The sequence below is a fragment of the Pygoscelis adeliae genome, unplaced genomic scaffold, assembly GCF_000699105.1.
Source record: "Pygoscelis adeliae isolate BGI_AS28 unplaced genomic scaffold, ASM69910v1 Scaffold485, whole genome shotgun sequence".
NCBI lineage: Eukaryota > Metazoa > Chordata > Aves > Sphenisciformes > Spheniscidae > Pygoscelis > Pygoscelis adeliae.
This window is the reverse complement of record NW_008824803.1, coordinates 697,098-724,303: the sequence shown is the minus strand read 5'-3', so window position 1 is coordinate 724,303 and position 27,206 is coordinate 697,098. Positions and strand designations below refer to the sequence as shown.

Below are 27,206 nucleotides of genomic sequence, written 5' to 3'. Positions count from 1 at the left end.
GAAAACTAATTTAATAACAGCAGCAACCCCACCCCAAACACAGAGGTTTTTGTCTTTCCCTCCCCCCCCGTCCAAGTTTCCACACACCACTGTTTTTTGTATTGTTGCGTTTTTTTGGTAGTTACTGTACCCATGGGTTATACAGTAACTGTATCAAAATAATTCAGTGTAGGAAATCAGATTTGTACAGCATCTTTCCCTTTTAGAAACAGTTTAAAACTAAAAGATCATAGATCATATTTATCTCCCAGACTAACAAATGAAAAAGTTCCAAAATTTATGAATTTGTAAGTATTTGCCTTCAAAAATATCCTTCTACCTTATCACTTTTTGGATGAATTCCAGTTCTTCTGGAACTCTGAATTATTCCTTTGTTAAAAATGTTTTTCTCTACCTTGACTGTTGTTTATGTACATTCATCCAATTGCATTTCTTCTGTTAAGTGAAACTGAGGACTGAAAACTGTAGAGTTAGTGTGATATAAAAATATAACTCAGCTGCTAATATTTATAGAATTGTTTAAAGAAAACATTAAGACAATATCCTACACTGGACTGTGGAAGTTCAGATCTATAGCTAATACTAGAAAAAGAATTTGGTATTTTAAGAAGAAAAATGCACCAACGAGGCATCTCATGTTTAAGTGGCCCTTGAAAGTCTCCTTAATAGGCTGGGTAGCTTGAACAGGTGAAAAATAGGGCCATGTTCGCTTACAAGAAAAATAACACAGGGCTGATTATGGGGTGGTATAGAAGTCAGTTTATACAACCAGGGGTTAGCTCTGTAGCAGTATAAACCCTGTTGGCTGTGTGAGAACTGCTGAGTAACTTCAGGTAATTAATCCAACGTGAAAACAGTTATTGTCATCTTTTTCCAAATGAGTTACTTCCTTGTAGCTCCATTAACTCCTGGTGACTTGCATATCAAATATATTGTTAACAAAGCAAATGCCCAGTCACTTAGCAAGAGTAGAGTAAGGAAGGTCTTATGAACTCTCTATACTGTTTTGAATGCCTCCTCCATCCCCCAAATGTCTCTCGAACAAAACTGACAGTGAATGTTTTTGGAAAGAAAAAGTTGATTGTGTGAACAGATAGAAACATGAATGCACAACAAAAGCAGGGTGATGGGTATGACTATTAGGAAATAGTTGCATTTACAGAATAAACGTGAGCTCCATAACAAAGAAAAATATTTGAGGTTGAGTAAACAGGTCGTCACAAATGTTAAATTGATCAAGAACTCATTTCTCTCTTGCCCAGGCAAATGCAGCTGTTCAGCAAAAATCTAAAATGCCCCCTTCTTTCTTTTTTTTGTTTAGTTCTTGTGTTTCAGGTCTGATTATCAAAGTCAATTACTGTATTTTCAGACATAGCAAAATACATCTAATACAGTGAAGCAGAATTTGCAGGGGATTTTCTGATTTATATGGATAGGCAAAGTATGTTCTTATAATTAAAAAAAAAAAATTAAGTACTGAAAGTTTCAGTATTCACTACATTTTTAATGAAGACTTCCATCTTCCCCCCAAAAGAAAGATGAGTGAGAGAACCTTTCTAATTTTTTTCCTGAAGAAATAAGTTGCTATAAGCTTTCGTATTTAGGTAAGGCTTAGCATATATTATAAGAGGTATTGATGCTTTTATTTCTCTTTTTCCTCATCTTAGTAGATTTATTCATTAAACTAATAGTGACGTATCATAGCTCCTACCCTCCTTGTTCCTGCATACTGTTCTCTGCTTAGATCTTGTGCATCCATTTTTTTCTCTTCCTTGCCAGAGTCATGTTTGGTTGGGCTTCTCAGGTTTCTTTCTTTCTCACCTGCTCAAATTTCCCTGGAAAAGCTCAGACCTGTTCTCTTGAGCTAGGAAATCCTTAATTCAGTTCCTAGCATATTGCTGCTGTTTTCTGCTTTTACTTCTTACTTTTACTGCTTCTCACTGCATTTTTAGAGTTAAAATTAACTGATGGAAAAGATTGACCCTGGAGAAGAGCCATCCTAAGCAAGGGAAAGTGTTGATTTACAGGGGGAGCAGAAGCAGTTCTTAACATACGGAGCTAGGATTCTATCAACATATAAGCAAATAAGTAAACTGAAATCAGGTTGATGTACATGGTATGCTAAAATGCAAGTCAAAATTTACTTTTTAAGATTCTCTCTATCACAGTTGATTTGTTTCCAGAGAAAGTGATGTGAGTAGGTAAGCATTACTGTTTTAATGGTCAAATTAAAAAGATAAGGTATGCATTTGGAAACACATGGTTGTATGAATAATTTGAAAAGATAGTTCTGAAACATATTTGAATGTGGTGACATCTCTGCATAAGTAATAATTTCATCACCAGTTGAAAATTAAAATCTTGTGTCTGGGAAAGATCCAGGATAAAGCCTGTAATCAAGGTAGCTTCCTCCCAAACCTGTTCTGAGAATGTTTTCTTATGTGATCTTAGGCCTGGTGCTGGATCCCTGAACCAAGGTACATTTGCATTTAGATATCTGCTTCTAAAACTTCATTATGGAATGAGTTGTTACATTGTTCTATCCTACTGCTTTCTTGAAAACTGACATTTTATGATGGAAAATCATGCAAGAAGCATGATTTCTATTCCTGAAATATGTCATTCAATCATACTTGGAGAAAAAGATCACTGTAATAGGACTGGCTCCTGGAACTCTGTCAGTATACCCAAAGAGAAACAAAGGCAAAAGGCCTTGCTATTAAATTGGTGCCTGAGCTGCTCGGAATTAGGAAGGAATGATACATTGTATTCTCAAGTTTGCACATTTATATTTGAAGCTGTCCCTATTTATGGATTAGTGCTTAACCTGATTGTGCATTAAATAAGCTGGATTGGTGTGTGCAAACACAATGTGTACAGATTAGATATTTCCATGTACATCTAGTTATGCAACTAAGAATACACCCAAGTGTCACCTCTGTACATGCATTCGTCTTGTTTGCACAGAATTTACCGTCTACATCTCATTGAAAAATCACTAATACTTGTGAATTACTAAAACTATCTAGGTCAATATGATTTCTTTTACTTTAATTTCATTCATTTTTTTCACATATTTTAATATCTGTTCTTCAGCTTCAACACTGGCATAGCTGCGGCTTTAAATCATTGCCTCAGCCACTTCTGTGTGCCAATGTAAGTTGTTTTCGTACTTCAACCATGCTGTTTTAATTGCATTTTTTGGTAGAAAGCTCTTGGTGTCAGTAGCAGCTGAAGCATCTCTTAAAGCACCAGATATGTTACATCTAAAAATAATTTTATGCTTTTTTTCTTAGAAGTAAGGGATGTTCTAAAAAATGTTCTTTTGAATAAGAGATATCTGATTTCAGCTGTATCTCAAATGTGAAAATAAAACGTCACATACTAGGGCGTATAGGTGTGCCCATAAACTCAGCTGGGTTTGAACAAAAGACTAAGGAGTGAAGATACTTTCTTCACTTGCAGATTAGTCAAGAAAATGCATTGAGGTATGATTAATGCTGTGACATTCTAAAAGCTGAATTTAAATTGCGCATGATCTGTGCTAAATGCAAATGTGACTAGTAATGAATCTACTTCTAAAGAGATGTTTGTAAGTCACAGATCAGATTTCACAAGAGATGGTTGAGGGTTGCAGGCCCCATTGAGATTTCATGTTGTTTTTTCCAACCTCATCGAGCCTTGTCACACTTGGAAGTTCTGAGACCTTTCTACTGCAAAATTCAGTATTTGTGTTTAATTCCAAATGCTTTTTAAATCTTGGAAAAATATTGACGTATCAGCCATTGTTGACTTAAATCTTGAAGTCAATAAATGGGTGATGGCTGACTAGGTTTATGGCTAAATATGTTTGAAAGTAAAATAATCTGTAGGAGGAAAATACGAATCTGTTCTCAAAGCACTGTCACATTCTGTCTGGAAACAGTTTTAGAATTAATTCACTCTCTTCTGAAGTTAGAATTGTTGAAAATGCTTAATATTACCAGTGAAGAAGACATTAGTAACTGGGGATCTCTTATACAATTTGTAGAGAAAATCAGGAGCTTTCGATTGTTTCCAATATGAAGAATAGAAACATTAAGTACTCTATCCATGTTTCTTCATTTGTGAAAACTAATTTCATTGCTTATTGAAGAAAAGAGTGGAAATGATTACTGGAAAAGGACAAAGGCTATAAAAATAAGAGTTGGACTTCTTTATTTAAAAAAAAATTAGATATGCCAACTGATTACGTACATGTTAGTAAATCTACCTTTAATACTTAACAATAAGTTGCAGATAGTGGAAACTCTTTATTTAAAAAAAAATTAGATATGCCAACTGATTACAAAGTACATGTTAGTAAATCTACCTTTAATACTTAACAATAAGTTGCAGATAGTGGAAACCTCTTATGTGTTCTTTTAAAAAGATAAATCGTGTTTTATGTTTTCCTTTGAAGGGTCCAGATCACCAGACAATCTTATTTAACCATGGAGCTGTTCAGAATATTGCACATCTGTTAGTCTCCACCTCCTACAAAGTAAGACATTAAAATTATTTGGTGTTTTACATATATTTATGAAAGGGATCCAAATGAAGATTGTAAAAACAATGTTTATGCATATGAACTAGAAGTATAAACAGGTATAACATATTTATAGAATAACAGTTGTTTTTACTTGCTGTATGGATTTCTGTGGAAACGAGACCTATTGTTTTGGAGTGCTCTGTAAAGTTAAAACACCGTTAATTAAAACAGAGCTGACTTTCATTGATCCAAAGAACAGTCAATTAGCAACCAAATAAAAATGGTCTAATTTGTTGAACGATAAATGAGAAAAAGAAATTAAGCCAAGAGAAGCAAATGTGAGTTGTCCTAACCAGAAGTCATACCTGTGAAAACATGGACATGGAATGTGTGGAGGCCACCAGGTACCTGTGTTTCATGATCACTGAATCTCCTGAGTCTCAGCTCCATCCTCTGTTACGTTTTGGAAGTCCATCCTGGACTATCTGAAAGTACCACCTCTGGGGAAAAGCATCATGTTCTACCTGTAACTTGGTGGCAAGGAGGATCAACTAGCTCTTTCCAGTCTAAGGCCAAAATTTCAAATCCTGAGCACAGCCTTGGGAGTCTGCTGTAGATTACTTAATAAAATGTTTGAGTGCATAAAATGCTTCGAGACTCTTCTGTGTAGTTTGTTTTTTGGGGGGCTAACAGATGTCTGCTATGCAAATGATTTTGAAATCTGTCTGAAGCCAATCCTATGATCTCTAAGCATGGACTTTCTTATGAAGATATCTATTTACCCCCCCTCCCCCCAAAAAGTATGAATGTCATCATTCTGAAAATAAGAAACACTTCAAAGTATCCAAATTTATCTTGAGTTATTCTTATTACAATATCTAGTACAAAATACCCGATATGTTATCATGCCACTTTTATTTTATTGAAAGTATGCTGTTCACTGGTTAATTGAGACTAGATGAGATAATTGTGCTTGTCTATTTTGATCTCCTGCCCAATGCAGAATATTCTTGATAATTAAATTTTTAGGAAAACCAGTCTTTAAATGAGAATTTCAAGTGAAGGGAAATTTGGTGCCCTGTTCCAGGGGCTTGTTAATCTTACGTGTGGTGCTTTTTGTTTGGTTTGGGGTTTGTTTTGGTTTTTTTATAGATCCAGTAGGAAGTTTGTGGTCTTCAATATTTTGTTAGTGAGACTGGTAAACTTCTGTTTTCTGTCTTTCTGTACGAATTAGTTTTTGCCATGATCAGGCAACATTTTGCTCTTTCTCCCATTAGCTTTTTTACCCCGTATCGTAAGGTGAATTTTCTAAGCTGTGTTTGGCTTGGAACCTTTTCTAATGGCTTTGAACCTTCCCTAATTTTTTCAAAGAGCTGCTTTAAAACAAAGAAATCAGAGCAAGGTAAAGTTTTCAAGTTGCTTTTTCACCAACAAGATACATGTAGCGTTGCATTAAAATATATATATTTAGTCCTACCTTACTGGAGAGATGTATAAAGTATTCTTCATTTCCTCCTTTGCTAGTTTGATCAGGCCTCTAAATTCCAGGTGTACATACTGAACTGCTTTTTATTGCTCTTCATACACTTTCCTCAGTTAATACCCCTGGGGTTAAGAGCTTCATTGTGGTCTTAGCTGCTTTCTTAGTGTTCTGCAGTATTTAGACATTCTCTGACTTCTACTGTAATGGATACATTTTTGTAGAATACAAGCCATCTCATTCTCATACTTATCTATCCAATTTCTTAATATTCAACCTAATAAGAACATAACAGGAAAAGACAGGATTTAAAAACTTTGCCTGTTTTTCAATACTTACGGTAAAGGCCAGTAAGGTATCTCAGATGATTTAGGCAATAGGACCACATCAATAAACAGCAGAAACCCTCAAAATGGGATTTCAGTCCCCATGAGAAGAGTTTGTCTAGGTCTGCCAAGAGAATTGCCCATTATTTTTTCAATAAACTCTTTTTCTTTGGTTTTGGGATTGTCCCATAGCCAGCTGATTCTACGAGTATCTTTCCCATATGTTACATGATTACAAGTGTGCATTTTCACCACTGGTGAGATGTCTAACATAAAGGGACTACAGCTTTTACAGCAGCATTATAGATAATGGTTTCCAGACCGTATTTACATATTTTTCCAAATGCTTGTGTTCCCTGTTTCTCATGTAACTACTGAACTAATTGCCCTTAAGTAGACATTATTAGCAAAGAAAGTAGTCATCATAGTAATTTTAATATCTTTATAGAGCAATATTATATAAAATAGTTACCTTCTAGCTAGACTTCAGTTGTTTTCATTAGAACCTTTACCCCCCAGCCCCTGACTTCCTTCTGGCAAGAATACAGCTCTTGAGCTGTGGGTTTGACTTTTTTCAGTGCTTATTCGATACACGGTCTCTGTTTCCTGCTGCTTTGAAGCATACACTGTATTCATTAGATTGTCTGAAAAGTAAATGGAACAAAAGTACCTGGCTTTTGTTCTGAAGCCAGGTAGCCTGCTGTCTGTTCCTCCTGACTAAGACTTCACTACTACTGATGAGAAGAGATCTGACCATGGCAGTGATTAGATATTATAAAATCAGTGCACAAAAGTGTGATTGTCTTTGCTGTTGTTGCCTACCCTTGGACTTCCATGTTTCTAAGACTTTTTGTTGAGGAGGGTGGGATGGGCCTAAACCTAACTTGCAGTAAGTGCTTTCTGCAGTGACGGGATTCTTTAGGTCAAAATCTTGTTCCTTTTGCTTTGTTTTCACACTAAGAATGTGGTAACAGAAACATGGAAAGACATGGACATAGTTTAAATATGTGTAACTGTAGAAGGTGAAGTCAAAGACTAATGTCTGAACTAAATTAGATTCTTCATCTGGGAAGATGGTAACGGTTGGTCTTCCCTGTGTCAAAAAAGAGGTTATAGAGACTTCATAGTCTAGAATGACTAGGCAACCATGAAATACTGTTTGATTAAACCAAGACATGGTTTTGGACTGGAGGACGAAGATCCAGCATGAAGAAATTTGTGAATCCGTTTTGTACAGGTGGTATCTGAGGCTGTGTAATGGCAGTAAAACTTATGGTATGTATTTGTTTTAGGATTAGTTTAGAATCACTTCAGCTGGATGGTTCTCTTTAGACATTTTATTAAACTCACCTTTAAAGGCTTCTGAAATATAAATCTCAACGACATGTATTTCTGATTCTCTTATGTACTTATGAGTCCTGGAAAGAAACAGTACTATTGTTATGATACTTACATTCTTTTGTTGTTGTTTGCACATTTGTGAGGCATCACAGATAAGACCAGTATTTCTTACTGTCTGGTTCCCAAGTTTTATCCTTGCTTGTCTTTTTCACAAATAGTTCACAACATACCCCACAGAAGGATAATTCCAACAGGGAGATCACAGGAGTCAAGGTGTGAGTTAGATGTTTCCATCTGCCTTTTATTCATCATCTACATTTCTTATTGATTATACAGAATTATTTTCTACAAGCCTATACAGCAGTATAGACCAGTTTTGCTTTTAAGTTTGCATTTACGTTTATACTTCATCTGTGTTATGTTTTTACACAGGTTCGAATGCAAGCATTGAAATGCTTCTCAGTTCTAGCCTTTGAAAACCCACAGGTATCAATGACTCTTGTAAATGGTAAGTATAATGCTGCTGTTGCTTATTTGACACTCATTTTATTGACTGGCTGAATAAGAATTACTTTGAGTTCTCTTTCATTGCTTGCAGTGTCGGTTGATGGAGAATTGTTACCGCAAATTTTTGTGAAGATGTTACAAAGGGACAAGCCTATTGAAATGCAGCTCACATCAGCTAAATGGTAATTTTCATCAGGAATTAGAATGAAATAGTATGCAATTTAATACCTTTTAACTGTTCCCTTTTTACTTGTTGCAAAGTAATATGTGATCTGAAATCTTAGGAATAATTATAGATATTATTTGCATTATCTAAATCCTTGAAGAAGTGATTCTCACCTAATAATCTTTATAGCACAACTTTCACTCTGCTGTACATAAACAGGAAAAAAATGTTGCTGGGCAGCAGTTTTGTCAGGAATATGTATTCAGACATATGGTTTTTCATAAGCTGAACTGCAGTTTTCACAAGTTGCTTGGATTTTATGATAAGTTTTACTTTGGATTGGCTATGGTCAGTCTTATGTCCTTACATGATGATATTTCAGTATTATACTCTGTAATACAAGTTAATGTCGTTGTTGCACCACTGTTCAGAGGACTCACTCAGGTGACTGGGGCTGTGGTGTGTTGAGAACTGGAGGCACTAAGATGATGAGAGCAGAGCTAGTGCCTCTTCCCAACTGTTTTAATTAAAATAGATTATTCTTTAAGCTTCATGTGCTCATACAGCAGAATTAATGTTATTAATTAATTTTGTAGTTCAAATCAAACTTTTCCTTCTGGTGTGGGCACACTTCTGTGTGTTCATATTCATAATGACTTTCTACCCTGTCACAAAAATGTGACCCAAGTTCTGCAACAGCAACACTAGCGTTATACTCGCTTCATAAATGGGGAAATGACTCCCTTTAAGACCCTTTTCCTTTTGTTGTGTTGATAAGAATGGAATAAATGACTTCAGGGGGTTAAAGAGAAAATTACCCATCACTATAAACTACTAAAATCAAACGTAACTCAAGAGTTTGGTCACTGGTGTATCATTTGATTATTCTTTTAGATTTTGATGGCTTGTTTTTGACCTGGATCAGTGAGTTCTCTGATTCAGTTCACCAAACAATTTCACTGACGCTTGTCTCAGTGCAAGGTCTTGAGATTCTGCGTGAGGAAGTGGGGTAGGTAGGATGTCCTCTTTTGTAACGTTGCCAGGTTATGATGACTTAACCCATTCATGAAAGCAGTTATAAAGATGTGTACATGTGTGGGGGTTGTCTTAGGAAGGTAATCCCACTCCATGTGGGAGGTCTGCCTGGGGACCTCCCACGCTCTTTTCCAACCACAATTGGTCTATGCAATCTGGTTTTACTGGTTTGTTAGGTAGCTTTTAGTGAAGAAGGCAAGTTAAATTAACTGTGTTGTAGCAGTCTCAGTTGTGATTGATTTATGTGTTTCTTTGAGAATTCAAAGAATACGTAGGGAATTAAGTGTTAGAAATTTTTTTTAACTGAAATCAAGATGTAAGGCAGTTGATAAGTCATGAATGCAGCCTGGAGTTAAAAGAGTTGTTCTGGCTCTGGACTGTCTCCTTGTTCTGGGATGAATGCTCCCAGGTCTATTGGTGTTCATTACTGATCTGCTTCACATTGGAAGGAGTTGGGTAGACAATCCCATCTTTTGCTGTTGCTTTGCAGTACTTGGGCTCAAGTGGACCTTTGGAAGCATGGAAGAAAATGATGCAGTGAAAAGCAAAAAAGAAAATTGTAGGAAAATGGAAGACAAATCAGTATCTAGAGTTTCAGACTGGGTTTCTAATTAGTCCATGGGCAGTCATCCTTCCTTAGTAGGGCAGTCAAGGCCTCAGTTTCACGACAGTCCTGGGGGCTCGCAAAGATCTACTGGCTTTTCTTCTATAAGTCCATTCCCTACTTGATTCCCTTCAAGTCAGACTCTCTCTCCTTTCTTTTTTTCTAACGAGAGTAGTAGGTGAAATTGTCACAGGTCCTCTTTTTTTCAGCTTCTAAATTAGACTTCACTCCTGCCTTGCCAGCTTTGGTGAATTAATCTGCAGTTCCTCTCTGATTTATTAGTAGAGTCTTTGGAATGCAGATGAAGAAGGGGGTTTTTTTATGCATTTGTGAAGCCTTTTGTTAAATTTTTATTTGAATCCAGACTGGCATACGGGGCTATCATAAGAAGTTTCCTTTGTTTTTCAACAATTGCAGTAGACCTGGAAGACCCAAGTTAATACCTCTTCATTGAAATGGAGTAAGGATCCTTCACTTGAGCAGCAGTGTTGGCACAGAGGGAAGAGCAGTAAGCTTCTTGGGAGAGCTATTTGCAGCTACAAGTGGAGGAGTAACCTTTTCTATTAAAATTACCGGAATTGCTTCCAGCTAAGCCAAGCCTATTTTACCTGAAGTAAAAATACTTTCAAACATGAAATAAGTTAAATAGAGCTACTTTGTCTGGCAAATAGGGTCTAGCTGGACTAAATGGCAACTGCAAGATGGGTGCTTTCCTCCTGATTTTTCAGGTGTGAAAATGAGTATTTCCTGCTGTCAGCTGCAAGGCTTGGGCAGTAAAAGTTTATAAAATGATCTCTGTGCTAACAGTCAAGTCTTATCTTTTCTCTTCCGAGAAATAATATATAAAAAGGCTTCTGATTATGGGATTTTAGCTATGTCTGTCACTGGTAGGTGTTTGGAACAGGATCAGTGATGTTACCTTCTAAGAGGTGAAAGAACTCTCTTTAAGCATTTGGAAAGAGCTCAGGAATGCAGTGAAACATGATATGGTTACAGTATGTTAGCATATTACTGCTCCTTTAGCTGAGCAATTAAAATTGACCCTATGTACACTTTTAGCCTGCCCAGCTGAGAGTTGAAACACGTTAGTTTTAAGTCACCTTCACTGAAATTCAGTCATTCTTTTAACCTCAACTGTGGCATGATAAAAGCTAGTTACAATGGCTTAGTTCAGAAGCTAAAACAAAAGATAGTTGACTGTTCCTGCACTGAATGCAGAGCAGTTACCCTCCAGCTTCATTCTGTTTCCTTGTAGCAAAGCAGGTAAAAAGTATAAACCAGTTAAATGTAAACCACTTTTATTGGTGGGTGAACTACTTTGCATTTCTGATAGCTTGGAGCACATGTACAGGTAGATTAACAAAGCAACTTATGCATTTGTCTGATGTTGTGTGTCAACATTGTAGTTTCAGACCTTGGAGTTGTCATATCCACTAAGTTGTTGTCTAATAACAAATGCTGGTTTGGTTCAGTGTCAGAGACTTAATTGGACAAGGGTGTGCTTATTCCAGCAGAGTGTTAAGACATACGTGTGGACAAGCATCACAACGATACCGCATCTCTTAGGCTAATGCAAAGCTTGAACGGTTTCTGACTGAGCTGTCAGGCTACCAACCTTGTATCGATTCTCTCCCGATTGTTTTAAGTGCTTGCCCATGCTCTTTGCAGGAAAGGACAGGTCTATGTATATTGCTCCTTTATCTTAATGAAAGTTCATTTTGTTTTTTTTTGTTGGTAAAAGAGGTTTGTGGATCAATCAAGTTTAATAGTTAAACCTTTTTTGACCAGTGTGTGGTGTGTATATTGATTGGTGCTCCAGCAAGATGTCCTGTACTAGAAATCTACTTAAAAGTGTGGCTGTAGTAGTTTGTTCATGTGCCCAAGTCTAGTAAGCACAAATGTATTGAAATCAATGGTAGAACAAAGGCGAATACATTTCATTAGCAGTTGGTTGTTTTGCAATGTCTTACTTAAGTGCATAAAAAACAATGATAGGTGACTGATCTATTATGTTGTTACAGCCTTACTTCCATGTGCAGAGCTGGAGCAATACGGACAGATGATTCTTGCATCGTTCTTAAGGTGAGCTGGTTAAACAGTTTTCTGTTTAAAATGTTCTTCTCACATAGGGCTATCCTGTTTCCATTTGTCTTGTATACAAGTAGCACAAAAACTGTTACACTGAAGATTTCAAAGCACCAAGTTCTCCTGAGATTTTTATTTAAAAAATTAGTTCCCTATTTTCCTTTTGTGTCTTTAAGCATTTATAGTGATATGGCTTTTTTAAGAAGTTTTAAATAAAGAATCATACTAAAAGGTCAATATCCAGGAATAAATATTAGAGTTTGACACACATCCATTTGAGGTTTGTAATCATTTCAGTAACCATTTGTAAGTAACATGGAAACAACATTACTGCCTTGGTTTCTGTATATGAACAAGGCACTGGTTTGTCTTTCAATAGCTTATTTCACAAGACTATAGTCAGAATACTTGCACAATCTATACATGGAGTCTGTCACGAGCAGATGATTTCTTAGGTTTCACGATGTTTTTGTAGACTTGTCTGCTTCATACTTCGGCTACGGAAATTTGTTATTAAAAAAAAAAAACCTGCCATGCTGATATATTGGATTTGATTTTTATGCCGCATGTGACTTTATAAGGAAATTCAGTAAAGGAAACTTCATTAAATACCATAGGAATGTAATATCTTTCTTAATAGTCACACCTTTATAGCTAGTCAAAAGAAAAAAAAAAAGCTGTTGATGAGCAAGCATATCAACCAGAGATCAGATAATACTAACACTGCTTGTTTCTCCATAAGATACTGAAGTATTACTGTAATACTGCAATAAGAAAACATATTTGCTTTCTTTGATAATGTCTGTAGCAGCCTGGCAGACTCCAAAGCTTTTAGTATGCTTTTGGCATCCTTCATTCCAGAGAATAATACATAGTTCAGACTTAAGGAAATGCAGTTTAAATGCCTGAAAAAATAAATTTTTCACCATATATGCCCCTGTACTGAGATTGAGAGACTACATGTGTTCTTGGAATGAATCCGGCAAGTGAAGGGTCTAATCAGCAAAGCAGTCATTGTCAGGATTTGGTGGTGTGTGATCTTGAGACCCAGTAACTTTTTATGGGAGTTCTTTGTCTTTGGCTGTGAAGGCCCCTCCGTGGTGTTCAGATCATCTCATGAACAGAAAACTAGTAAGTATATGCGTGGCTATAGCGTGTGCTGAAAGTCCATGGCGCTGCAGGTAGCTGTGTGTACTGCTTAAAGCAACAAATACTTCTCCCACCAAAGGCTACTGATTAGCATCTTCTCACTGTGGTGTGTTGCAAACCCCTGATGGCTCCTGCAAGCTTACATTTTAAACTGGAAAACTGTCACCAGAGTGTCAAGAACTGTCCCTAAGTCCTAATTCTTGGTAATACTGGAGAAAGGGTAGGCTGTATGTAAGATACTGCAATAAGAAAGCATATTCATTCCTTTCAGTGTCCATGGCATTAGACTCTTGCATATCTACAGCTTTTGTTAGTGGGATTTTGATATCCATCATCCCAGGTAATGACAGATGAAAAATCCGTATGTTGGCTGAGACAAAGGCCCATCCCTCCTGTCTTTTTACACAAGAAAGTCCAAAATGCAATTCATTCCAGTGTTGCTGGTGTTGATCGTGGCATCTGTTCTGCACAGGCATCTGGTCTTACAGAAAGTAAGGAAGTCAAGCTGCATCCCTCTCCGTCATTCTCCTACTTAGCTTTTTTCCAAATTGACACTCCAATTTCTTGATCCTTTCTTCTTTCTCCCTGCAAACTGAGGGCTACAATTCCATGCTCCCAACCTATCTGGCTCCTGCAAACCTCATTCTTAGTTTGAAAATTTCTTCCCTTCAGAAATCCCCTGCTGTCTGCTTAACCCCGGGCTATGTCCTGGTCAGGACATGCGGGTTCCAGAACTGTTCTGCTCTGGGGAGGAGCAATGGGGGACTACTGCTGTAGGCAAAGGCAGGTTATTGCTGATAGCTGACTGCTAAGTGCGTGGAGCTACACATGCTCTGCCACGTGGGCTGAATGGATAACTGCAGTCCTTTCAGACCATTGTGAACTGATTTGCTTGCCAGCCTACAGCAATAGGAGCACTTTCTTTCTCATGGAAGCTGCTTCTGTGCAAATAAGCATTTTAAACTTTGGACTAAAATTTGTTGTAATACTTGAGAGTAGACGAAAGAGTGAGGACAGAAGGAAGGCATGGAACCTTGCCCTCTTGTTCAAACAACTCATGTAACTTCCTCTTTTCTTCTGGGGTCACTCCAGGAGCTCATAGTTTTGAGATAACACACTGTCTCAGTCTGTGGTAAATCCAGTCATAAATTGTTTGACTTCTGGTGAACTAAAACAAAGCAATGCCCTCTTTAATTTTCAGAAATTATTGGACAGAACACTGACCCTTTGCTATCAAACTTTCTTCAGCTGGAGGACAGTCAGGGATGTGTGTTTCCAAAATGGTTTTGATTTATTTTCATTGCTCAGTTTGAGTAGTGGGTTGGCCTGTAACACGTGAAAAAATGAAATCAGTTGGGATGGAGAGAAGGCGGAGGAGACTGATAAACAATAGATTTGCTTGGAAGGGAAATTATTTCTCTGCAATCCTGATAACGAAAGTCACCATTTGTCCAGATAACCCTGATGCATCCCAGCGATATCATGTGAATTAAATATTCCATCTTTACAGTTCATTTTCAGACTTTTATCTACTGGCCAGCAAAGGTCAGGTATGCTTTGTGGCTCTTCATCTTACACCTCTAATACAGTCCCCTACTCCTCTGCATTAACTACATTGTAGTGACCTGTAGGTCTAATGGAACAGTTAAGAATTCTGAAGGACGCATTTTGATTTTGTTTAATTTTAAACAGATGGAATTTCTAAAAGTTGAAAGGTATGAGATTTGTGTTTCTTGGGTGCTTGCAGCCAGTGACTTAACAATATCTAGGCCTTGAATTCCAAGATATAGCTCATTTCAGGCCATTTGACCTTGGAAAGAATTGGGAAGTACACTATCTTCATGGTTTAGGCATGAAATTCCACTTCTTTCTTAGTCAACCTGAATGTTGTTTTTTGAGAGCTTATGTTCAGCTTTTATGAGTTTGTTTATGCCAGTCTCAGTTTTTAATAGACCTAACGCCAGCTTGGTAATTGAAACTGGTGACATTTAATCATTATGGTGCAGTTCTGAATTCTACAGATTAAAAAGTGTCAGAACAATTAAATGCCTGAAGGCTTTAAAGCAAACTTTGGACAAACTTGCAGAGGTCCTAGAAATCTCACTTTTGGAATAAGGTGATTTTTGAGGGCTGCTTAAGTTTATCAACCCTCAGCAGCTGTCTTCTCTTCTAAAGAGTTCTGCCTAACTTCCTAAGGAAGCAGAAGGTCCTTAGGTGTGTCTGTGCTATTACAACCAGTTTTCAACTGTTCAGGCTGAAAGTCTTATCTGATGTCTTAAGTAACAGATATGCAGAGAGGAGGTGCTTTGGCTTCCTGGATTAGGTGCAGGATTAGATGATAATCCTTGTGTTAGCATCTACTTTTTTAATAAATGTGGGCAAGTCCTGTAACTCTGCTTCCTTATCTGTGGAATGGAGATATTTATCTATTTAATCATTTGAACAGTCAATGGATAAATGTTATTTCAGGTTCCCAAAAACATAACTCTGAGAAACATTTTCTACTAGCATAATTCTGTTGAAGTCAGTGGAATAATGCAAGCAAAAACCTTGATATTATTCCTCATCTTTTTTCATACTTCTGTTTGGTGAGGCTTGAGTGAACAGAGTCCCAACCATTGGAGAATTGGTCTTTCCAGAGTTAAGTGCCTTTCATTGAGCTTCAGGTAAAGAAAGCTTTAATTGTTTTTAATATTTAAAGTAGAGAAGGTATGACAAAAGTGTTGCCGTATGACTGTAACCAAGGTGGGGGGGGGGTATGTCAGGGTAAGGCAGAATGGACCTGGATTCCAAGTGGACTTCATTTCTGGTTGACTAAATATACTACTTAGGAATAGTCCTCCCTTCCCTACTACTCTTAGCAGCCAGCATGGGTCAAGGAAGCCCTGAGATTATTTTTGACTGCATTGTCCTTAATCAATCCTAGATTCCAAAAGGGCAGGAGGGGTCAAGTACTTCTTAAGGGCAGCTTGGGTACTTTTGGCTCTTGTGTGTAGTAAGAACAAACCTGTGGAAATATGAAAAGACGAGGGGATTTTTTTTTTTTTTTTTTTTTTTTTAGCTTTTGCGAAACTTTGACCATGGTCACTTCTAAACATTGCATTCATGTAGGCTAATTTTGGCTGCATGAGAAGTTGGTTGAAAGTAGCCTACTGTATACTTAGTAATGCCTGAACAATTTCTCTGTGTGTGTAGTCTTAAAATACTGAAATCTTTTTGTCTAAAGGTACCAATCTAAAGAACATTGTTGAGAATTGCTCTAGGATAGCTGTTTAATTTTTTTTTTGGTGAGCTTTTTTATGAACATAGCTGCACTAAACAATGGTGCTTTTTTTTTTTTAACTTTTCAGACTCTGCCATGTTTGGTTCGAATGTGTAGTAAGGAAAGACTGCTGGAGGAGCGAGTAGAAGGAGCAGAAACACTGGCCTATTTGATTGAAACAGATGTGGAGCTCCAGAGAATTGCCAGCATTACCGACCACCTCATTGTCATGCTTGCTGACTACTTCAAGTATCCCAGCTCAGTGAGTGCAATCACTGATATCAAGAGGGTATGTTTCCTTACCCAGTTCTGAAGCTTTGAAAAATGTGCAAAACCAATAGTAAATGGGCTCAGGGTATTTTTTTATTCTATTTAAACCTTATGTCTGAGTTCCTCAATAGAAAGGTAACCAGAGGTCCAGTAGGACTTCATTCCTGATGCACATAGTCCCCAAGTCTTTGCTCGCTCACTGCTTTTTCTGGAGCCTGTATTATCCAAACTAAAATTGTTGTGTATATCTGGACTCCCCATCCTGTAAGAAGGATGCTGCCATTCTTCTATGTCAAAGATAGAGAGATGGGCTATGGGTAGTTTAATACAGCTTCACCGTACAAGTTTTATGACTTTTTCCAGAGATAGCAACGAAGTACCAGACTGAGACATCTGTCATGTTTCTCCTTCGCAGAGTTTAAAAGGCTTACCTTCAGGAACCAGTACATTTCAGCTTTATAAGAGATAATAGTCCATGTGATGAGAGATTGATTTCAATTCTTAGGTCAGGTTTGTGAAAAATGTTAAGTTCAGAGGCGGTTCTGTTAAAGCAGAAAAACATGTAGATGTCATGTAGCATTTCATATTATGAGTTATCTGCACTTGCAAGAGGTTGGATAAACAGAGACCAAATATACCTTGGAGACTTAGTTTCATAGGTGTTGTACTAAGAGTTCTCATTCGTGAACTTTTTTTTACACGTTTGCATACACTTTCCAAAGCGCTAGTGGATCAGTCAAAGCACTAGTGGATCAATCAACCTCAGAAGCAAGATTGCTTTTATATTCCGCATAGGGAAATATCCATTGTCTATTCCCTTCCCCTCTCACTGAGTCTGATTTTTAGAAAGTACCCCGAAAAACTGGATTACAGAGCCTTGGTTTTTCTCTGAAACTAGCCCAAGAAGTAGACTCACTTCTCAGACTTTTATAGAAGGGGATTGATTCTGCATATAGAGCTGCCTTGAATTCTATGTAAAAATGCAAATTAAATATTAAAAAAAACAGTTGCAGTATAAAATTAAATAAGCAGAAGGAAGTTTAGCAGCTGATTGGGGAGTAATGGACGTTGGCTGTAGCATCAAAAATATGATAAGGTTCCAAACATGAGTGGAGCAATTATAAATATTATGACATTGCTTTAAGTGTTCAGAAAGTCTGTAAAAACAGTCAGCTGCGAAGCCAGGGTGCTTACTTTGTAAAAAAATGCTTTGAATTACACCCTGTAAGGCAAAAACTACATGAGTGAGGAATCTGCCAAACAGATTACTTGTCTGTTTTAAAAATTTTTAACAATGATATAATACATTCTGCTCTAATATAGCTGCAACAGAGAGAATTACTCATACAGGTTAATTTTTGACAGTTCTTTTATTTCAGTGCTTTGCTGCTTAATACTAGCATTTTTCTGGCATTTTATGTAGACTTTAAATATTGCATCGTTTTGTGGAACCCTTTGGTACAGAGTTTTGAGGGCAGTCAGAATCACAATTATTCTCATTGGAAAGAACGTGAGGAGGTCTGAAAGTCTTAATTTTCTGTTCAAAGCAGGGTCAATGCTGAGCTTACATGAGGTTGCTCAAGGCTTTGTGCAGTTGGCTCATGAAAACTGCTAAGAATGGAAATGAAACAACTTCTCTGAGCTATCTGTTCCAAAGTTTGACTGTTCTAATGGTGAATTTTTCTTTCCTATATCCAGAAAGAACCTCTTCTGTTTCAATCTGACTATTGTCTCTCCTCTTGCTGTGCACCTCCATAAAGAGTCTGGCTCCATGTTCTTTGTAATCTCCTTGTAGATATTGGAGGGCTGCTCTTAGGACTCTGCTCAGCCTTCTCTTCTCCTGGCTGAACAAGCCAGGGTACACCCCATCTGCTCCTCCAGGTCTGCTTTCCTGAAGTCATGACTGTACTCTGCTCCATACCTTTCTCAGGCCTCTCAGGAACTTGAACACCACTATTTTATGATCCTTATAGCTAGTGCTCCCATGATCATACCCCGAAGCAGTTTTTCCTGATTTGTGAGCAGCCTGTCCAGTGGTGCACATCACCCTAATTCACCCCTCTAGCACCTGTGTTAAGAAGTTATCTTACAGAAACCTCCTAGACAGCTTGCACCCTGCTGTGTTGCCTTTACAGCAGAAGTCGGAAGTTAACATTCACCTTAAGATGGAGGTCCTGTGATTTAGAGACCAGCTTTGGTTCCTGCTTTTGCTTCAGTTCTCTTGATAAAACTTCCCTTGATTCTCTCCCAATTTTTTCACTTCTACTGGCTTGTTCCTGTAAGTTTCTGTTGGGTAAATAAGAATAATTTTTGCCTGAATATGGCCTGGACAGAGTTGTAACTTTATAGCAGTATTTTGGCCTCAAATTTTTTAAGTCGACTTATCTGTAAGTCAGCAGAGAAATTAACCATATTCTTAACTTCAATTATTGTATTCAGTTGGTAAACGTGAACATCATCTAATGGAACAGCAGTTCATTTGTGTTTCTGGCTGCCCTTGGTGTGGTAGGCAAAACCCCAGTAGATAAGCACTAGTTTACAACAAATAAGAAAATAACACCTGTAATTTTTTAGTGTCTAAATTTGATATCTGTGTTTTATTTAAATAGCTTGACCATGATTTGAAGCACGCCCATGAGCTGCGCCAGGCTGCTTTCAAGCTCTATGCTTCCCTGGGAGCAAATGATGAAGATATCCGAAAAAAGGTGAGCCTGTGAAAAATGATAGCAATCAGGCAAAGACATAGCTGGAAGTTGGGCTGAATGGCCGTGCAAGAATTTCCACTCTTCCATCCCTTTTTTTCATTGTGGTATAAGTAAGTTGAAACAAGAAGGCTCTTTCTTTTTTGTTAATATAAATTTTTACATTGCACTTTCTTTGCATGGGATTTGAACAAAAATTAATGTCTTGCCATCACAAAATATAAGAATAGAGTTTATTTATGTAAACATCTTCACAGTGATGAACTAGATTCTCACAATAAGTTGTTTTTCAACATGTTGTGGTCCTCGCTGCTCATAAGCTGTGCAGGGATGTTGTTGTGGCATATGAGTAATTTCTGAAATCTATGTTCTGAGGGACAGAATATACCTCTTGTCATGTATCCTATTATAAAACAAATGTTTTTTCAAAAACAAACCCTAGAAAGTCTAATTATATCGGGAAACAAAGTCAAAATTTGTTCCATGATTCTGAAGTAATCAAGGGGGCTTGTGCTGTTTTAATAAAGCAATTGGTGTGAAGGAGAACAAACTCCACTTGGACATCACGCGAAAGAGATTGGGTGGTTGGAGCACTTGTATAGTTAAAAATTTGTGTGGAAAGTGGAGGAAATTAAACAATGAGTAATTAAAAGCAGCATTTTTGGTTTTTTTAAATTCAGAATGCAGTTGTTATGTCAAACAAAAATGTCAGGTACAGGAGGCAGGAGAATTTTCTGAGTTTATTTGCTGGCTAAAGGGGAGAAATAGAAGGAAGAAAGACATGGACAGGAAGGAGGCAGGAAAACACCACATTGAAAAGATAACTAGCAGGAAGATTTATCATTGGGGAACCATTCAGGATCTCTAGAATTCGAACCCATAAATTTCCCTTTTGTTGCAGGATGAATTTCTTTAGTTAATAGTAAGGATCCTTCTTTTACATATCAAAGCATAATTTTTAATAAGTGGTGGGTGTGTACATGACCAAGTGATTTATTATACAAAAGCCATCTTTCATCTTGGTATTAACTCCCTTTTATCCTAGTCTTAAGTGCTTGTGCTGGCCGTGTCTAAATATGGCAGATGAACTACTATGTATTTTTTCCAGATAGCTCCACAACATGTCTCTAATCTGTAGTTTGTATATATTGTGTGCACTCACACATGCTCTCTTTTCTTTTAATATGACATTAAGGGTAATTCATATATATATATGAATATATATATTCATATATATATAAAAAAACCCCTCTTGTTCCTTGATGATTAATAAAATCATTTTGAAAGCAGTAGTGGAGCATAGAATGTAGATTTTTTTTTTTCTAAATTGCATGCAGATACACACTACTTCCCACTTAATCTGGGAAGAGAATGTAGCTTGCTGTTTTTAGCTACAATTTTTATATGCAATATTTGAAAAGTTGCAAGGAAAAAAAACCACAACACCCATAAATGCTGATATTATTTTATTCATATAACATTAATTCCTTTTTGCTCCAGATCATTGAGACTGAAAATATGATGGACCGTATTGTTAATGGCTTGTCTGAATCTAGTATCAAGGTGCGATTAGCTGCAGTCAGGTAGGAGGCTTTTCTGATTCATACAGATACTTTTGTCTTGTCAAAGGCTGATGCTGCACTTATTAGAATTTCTGCTAATTTTTCAAAAGCTAATCTGAAGTCATTTCCACTGTTGGAAAATTTATTGGGGGGGCAGGGAGTTATCCTGGACTAATACAATATTTTCTTTTTGCTACTTACAGTCTACTACTTAGCAAATTCTAAGCTGAATCTTTGTGTAGAAGCAATGTATCTATTACAGTAGTATACATGTGAGTGTGTGTGTTTCACAGTGAAGGTTTCTTTTCCGTTACAGATGTTTGCACAGTTTGTCCCGTTCTGTACAGCAGCTCAGGACAAGTTTTCAGGATCATGCTGTATGGAAACCTTTAATGAAGGTAAGCAAAGAAAAGTCAAGTCTCAACTACTGAAGTGTTCTGTTCCATTAAAGGAGGATATGGTGTCTGTTCAATTTTCATGCTTTTCTGTAGAATCATAATAGAAATTACCTAGAAATCAAAATGCCATGACCTTGTCCTAAGAGAGTCGTAAATAAACAAAAGCCAAGCAGCAGCAGCAAAGAGGACTGCGGTCTATGCTTGATTTTTGGTTGGCTTTTTTGGTCCTGTCCCATCCCCCCCCCTTTTTTTTTTGGTGATCAGTGAGTGAGGCTAAGTTATCCGTAATGTTTACATAGGGCACCAGGAGGATGATACCTCCTTCAATTTCAGCCTCAGACTAGATGGCATAGTTGCGACTTGGTCTATAAGCCCTACAAGAGAATTTAGATCTGTGTTTTCTCCTGTAATTCTCTACCTTCTAGCTGTCATTGCAGATTCTAAAACTGAAGCCAAAGAGCTCAGCAAGACCTTTAAAAAGACACATTTTAATATAATGCAATTATCCACAAGATTAAATGGGATCAAAGTGTGTAAGGTATATATCATCATCTCATCCTGTAACATGACTGTCTTTAAGTGCAGATAAATAAACCAGTTTCTCAGCTTCGACATCTTTTAGACCTTGAAAATGAGGAACAGACAAAGTCTGCTAGCAAGCAGCCTAAAAGCTTAGGCAGCATAGACATCCATGAGAATCACCAAGAGAATCACCTGAAATGAACTTGACTCTCTGCTCAGAAGTAAAATAGCCAGACTGGAGAAAGCGTTGCTGGCAAAAACTAACTGATGAGCTTGATAATGAGGCAGTTATGTGAGCTGCCTGTCGAAAGCTTCACTCAAGAGCCTGGAAGGAAGTAAAGGATCAGGAGATCCTTCAGTTATTTCTAATGATCCAGATATTTCAATACAAGAAAGATGCCTGTTGGGCATGCTACTCAGTAACATTTTATTCAGGCCTGACTTTCTCTGTTCTGCTTATGTTCTAATTCTCACAAGGTATGGACTCAAGAAAACTTGATTCACTAGTTATCCTACCCTCTGGCCATCTTGATGTCTGTAGGCTAAGAAACTTTCTGAGTCTTTTATGTTGCTTGCATGGAGACCCTAAAGTATGGGCCTACTTTTTTTCTACAGTTTCATGATAGAAACGATGGGGAAATTGTGTTCTGACAATATACACAATACACTTATTACAAGTTAAGCATTCATCCTTGAATTGGGTGTGTGAGGTGTGATACTAATCCATGGGTGTCTAACTCATTAGTCTTATTGGGAAGTCAAGGGAGAGTTGATCATGCAAGTTTTTGCTATCAGTGTAGTGTAATAATCCCATGATTCAGGACTCATGATCATCACCTGAAGGGGCTTGGAGGGAATGATTTGAATATTTTAAGAGTTTGCGAAAGACCAAACATGAAAACATCAAACCTTTATAAATGTAAAACACAAAAATGACAGAATTGCTCGAAGAAGCACAACTAGCATAAAAAGAGAGCCATGTGAAAAAAAACAAATGTAGATGTCAGACTTCTGTGTAAACGCAGCTGCTGGCAGTTGTTCTTTTTGATTTGTATTAAATAAGCTGAAGTCAGAAATCTGTATGTTCATTCCAAATTGTCAAGAATTATTCTTAATAGAAAAATAAAAGCAATATTAAATAAAGATAAATTAATTTTCAGTCTAGATTAATAACTACGTAAGTCCTTTCTCTCTCCCCTAGCATGTATAGCTGTGTAAGCCATGGAAGAATAATGTCTAAAACCATGGACTTACATATATATAGGACTTAGATATATGTACTTTAGTGCAAGCCGCTGTAAATGCAGTAATTGTTAATGTTTGCAGTTTGCTCACTGCTCTGAAACAAAAGGTGGTACAGAACAACCCCTCTATTCCCTGTTTCTTTGCTGGAGGAGCAGTTGTATCCTCCATGCCTATTTCCTCACCGAGTTTTCTCAGAACATGCAAGGGAGATGCTCTGCTTAAGAATGGCATGTACTGGTCCCACTGGAGATCCAGGCACAGATAAGAGAGAGTATAATTGTTCCAGGCTACTTGCTTTTCTGAAAGGATGGTCATGAAGAAATTTGCCATGTTGTGCTTTGCACGAGGTACAGAAGTGTTGAGGAGGCTCCTCCTGCAGCTTCCTCCTCTTTCCTGTAAAACATGACACAGAGGTGCACTGCAGGACACAGCTTGCTCTCTGTTGAGAGAATGGCTGCAGAGCTAAATTACAACTGCCAGCACATGTATGCTTTGCAGAGCGGGAATCTGTTCCCACTGATTTCTTTTAAATTGGACCTGAAAGCTCTCAAATCTGGCTTCTGTGAAATAACTTTGCGTTGCTCCAGCTTGTTATGTAATCTGTATCATCAAATTGAGTTGAATGACCACTGTCTGGATCTGCACTGCTAACATCAAAACATCTCCTAAAGTATGGAATATCAAAGTGCAGCATAATTACAGGTATTCCATTTCAAAATAATCCCTTCCTTATCCTACTAGTTAACAGAGATTCCTCACTCTCCCCTTCGTGACTGCAGGTTTTACAGAATGCTCCAAACGAAATTCTCGTAGTAGCATCTTCCACGCTATGCAATCTTCTTCTGGAATTCTCTCCAAGCAAGGAGGTTAGTATTTATCCAGAAACAAGAAGAGGTAACAGTCAAAAGTTACATTATACAATGGTCCAATAAGCATAAAGGTATCTTAATTGTTAGCCACTTCTTGTGAAATATTCTAGAGCTGTAATGTTAGGCAGAGTGTATCACTGATAGCTTGTGAGTTTAAAAAAAAAAAAAAAAATCATCTGTTTACAGTGCTGTGACAGTTAAATATGGTTGAATAGTTAAATGTAGTCTCGAAGTAGACATGAAATTTTGGAGTTTTTTAGTTGTAAAACACTTATCTAAAAAATTCATAAGCAGGAAGAAAACAAACTGATAATTGGCAATATGATCCATTATCTTAGAGAATTACTGCTGTAATCTTGAAAATGCTGGCGTAGCTGAGTCTTGTGGTTTTTATTGTTCTTGACTGAACGATACAGGATATCCGTTCTTGAGTTCTGCAATATCTGTATTTCATACAGATCATACATACATATCAATACTTCATAGCACTGGAAGTCTTAACTATAGAAAACATTTGCAAAATTGTGGTATATGTGGGCTCCTGTGGGGCACTTTGGATTACCTTCGTTTGATCAATTGATCCTGGTGGTTTTAGTCATGTCTGTGAGACAGAAAATTAACTGAAATAGTGCCAAGCACAGTTCACTGGCCCATGGGCTTTCTTGTTCATGCTGCAGGTCACAGTCAGTGTAGTGTTTCCACTTAAATTGGATTGAAATACTGAATTTTCAGTCAGGTCACATGGTTCATGTAAAAAGCATCATTGCCAAAAGAAAAGAGTGCTTATGCAAAATGAAGGAATATTTAGAAATGTTAGATTTGAAAGCATCTATCTATTTGAAAGCCATCTGATCTTTATTTGATGTATGACTTTTTTTCTACATAGTATTTTGAAAATTGTACATAAACGACCAGTCACTTAAGTAAATAAGCAAAGCTGAAGTGGATCTGTATTTTACCCTGTAAAAGAGCTGAGTCAAAACAAATTGTGGAACATCACCCATCTGCTGTGGATGTGGAGAAGTCCCTAGGAGCCAGCCAGCTACTGAGCCCGTGGAGAAGTCACTGGCAGCTTATTGCAGTGCCCAAGTGCCTGGGATCAGGTGAACTTTGGCACAAACTGCTGCTGCCTGGTTCTATTATGGTCTTGCTGCTATTCAGTGAGACAAACCTGTTCCTACAAAGTGCAGCCTTTTCCACACATTTCTGTTTTCTGATGAATTCAGCTTTTAAGTGGGTTAAAAAACACACAACTTCCCAAAAACTCAGATATGTTCGATTATTCACTGCTTTTGAAGCAGTAATTTCAGGAAGACAGGAATACCTTACAAACTAGAGCAGCATAAGTCATTGAATTAATCCCTTCAGCGCACGAGCTCTTCAGGTCTTAGATAAAACTGGTAACCTTCAAATACGGTTCAGGTTGAAAGCAGTTGTTCCAAATTTAACTTTCATTACATTAATCAGTTTGAAAGAAAAGATGCCTGTATTGATATTTATCCTTTCACTTAAAGATGTGATATTACAAGGTTTTGCATTTTAATCTGATCGTCAAGACAGTTTTCAGTCTTCTTTATTGTGCTAAAGTTTTTCTGTTGGATTTTAGTTTGGTCTGATTACTAAACATGAAGATTAAATGTCAAGAAAGATATTAAGTAGCTTCCATTCTCCATAACCTCTTTTAAACAGTAACATGTGTCCCACTTGATACCCAAAAAGATGTGATTGCTCAAGGAAGACAGTGTTTTTGGAGAGCAGTCCCAAGCTGAAAGTTGTTGGGGAAAACATTTGCTTGTGTGTGTGGCCGATGTGTGTATAGTATCACAGCAGTGTGTGTGTATATATGTATATACACATATATACATGTGTATCACATCACAATATACATGTAAGGCTGTGTATATATGTGTACACATACACGGATACACATGAGAATAAAGCTATCTTGACCTGATTTTTTTTGTAAAAACCTACCTTTTAATGCTTGTGAATATAGGGCATGGCTTGGCCAGTTCATGTGAGCGGACTGGACATGTTGTAAACTCAAGAATAAGATATAAGCAAGACTTTTTTGTTATATTTACATTTGTATATATGTCTAATTAGTCTAAAGTAGTGTGTTAAAGATTTTTTCTCCCCCCCCCCATTCATTTTAGCCTATTTTAGAATCGGGAGCCATAGAACTTCTATGTAGTTTAACACAGAGTGAAAATCTTGCCTTGCGAGTGAATGGCATTTGGGCTTTAATGGTAAGTAGAACACGCTGATGAAATACCACTTGTGATTTTGCTTCTTAAAAAGTTTGTGAATGTAACTTAAAGAACTCATCAGCTGTTATTAAAAATAACATAGCTGAAATTTGGCTTGTCTTTCCACCTAACTACAGAACAAAAGCAGTATCAGCCTGGAACACTTCATCAATTAGTCCATAAAATAAAATAAACTCTTCAGTTCTGATACCAATTTGGTTGTCGAGATCATTCAGGGAAACAGTTAAGTAGTGTCAGTAGCAATACCAGGGGACAAATAAAAGAAGGTAATAACCAGGTCAGCCGTAAGACTGTGTGGAAATTTAATTCACTGTGTAGCAGTTCATCATCAAATTATAACCTTTGCAAGATTAATTTTAGCAAGGATATATGCTTGCAGGTAATAGTCTACTAAAAGAGTAAAAGCCCAAGTTTAAGGTAAAAAATCAAGCAATAAATTTTTGTCTCTTTCAGAACATGGCATTTCAAGCGGAACAGAAGATCAAATCAGACATCCTACGAGGTCTGAGTACAGAGCAGTTATTCCAGTTGCTTTCTGATTCCGATGTAAATGTTCTGATGAAAACTTTGGGACTGCTCAGGAATCTTCTATCTACTCGCCCAGTAAGTAGAGCTGCAAACAGACCTTCTGAAAGCTGACCAAACATGCGTACAATACAAATTAATTCTTAATCTTTTCTGTAAGACAAGTTATTTTTCTGTTTAAGATTAATGTTTGATACATTGCTAAAACTGAGGCCTTGGCATTTATCCAAGTATCTGTAACCAAATGTACAAATCAGTGTAAGAAAACATTTGAAAGAATTCTCTACATCAACTGAAACTTTGTAATTATTATCAAATACAGAGCTAGACAGTTAACATTTAATGTTCAATTCCATTGCATTTAGCTTTCAGCAAAAT

The 27,206-nt window shown here is 37.2% G+C and overlaps 1 protein-coding gene across 2 annotated transcripts in view; it reads left to right on the top strand.

The window, feature by feature from the left end:
- The window catches only part of ARMC8 (armadillo repeat containing 8), an 80,533-nt gene that overhangs the window by 42,947 nt on the left and 10,380 nt on the right, over window positions 1-27,206 (top strand). For both annotated transcript variants that reach the window (XM_009323990.1, XM_009323991.1), the window contains 12 exons: window positions 3,097-3,156; window positions 4,442-4,522; window positions 8,090-8,165; window positions 8,256-8,346; window positions 11,991-12,051; window positions 16,554-16,754; window positions 19,345-19,440; window positions 20,938-21,020; window positions 21,316-21,397; window positions 23,944-24,030; window positions 26,190-26,282; window positions 26,757-26,906. In XM_009323990.1, the coding sequence (XP_009322265.1) occupies window positions 3,097-3,156; window positions 4,442-4,522; window positions 8,090-8,165; window positions 8,256-8,346; window positions 11,991-12,051; window positions 16,554-16,754; window positions 19,345-19,440; window positions 20,938-21,020; window positions 21,316-21,397; window positions 23,944-24,030; window positions 26,190-26,282; window positions 26,757-26,906 (1,161 nt within the window). The remainder of the gene's footprint in view (window positions 1-3,096; window positions 3,157-4,441; window positions 4,523-8,089; window positions 8,166-8,255; window positions 8,347-11,990; window positions 12,052-16,553; window positions 16,755-19,344; window positions 19,441-20,937; window positions 21,021-21,315; window positions 21,398-23,943; window positions 24,031-26,189; window positions 26,283-26,756; window positions 26,907-27,206) is intronic.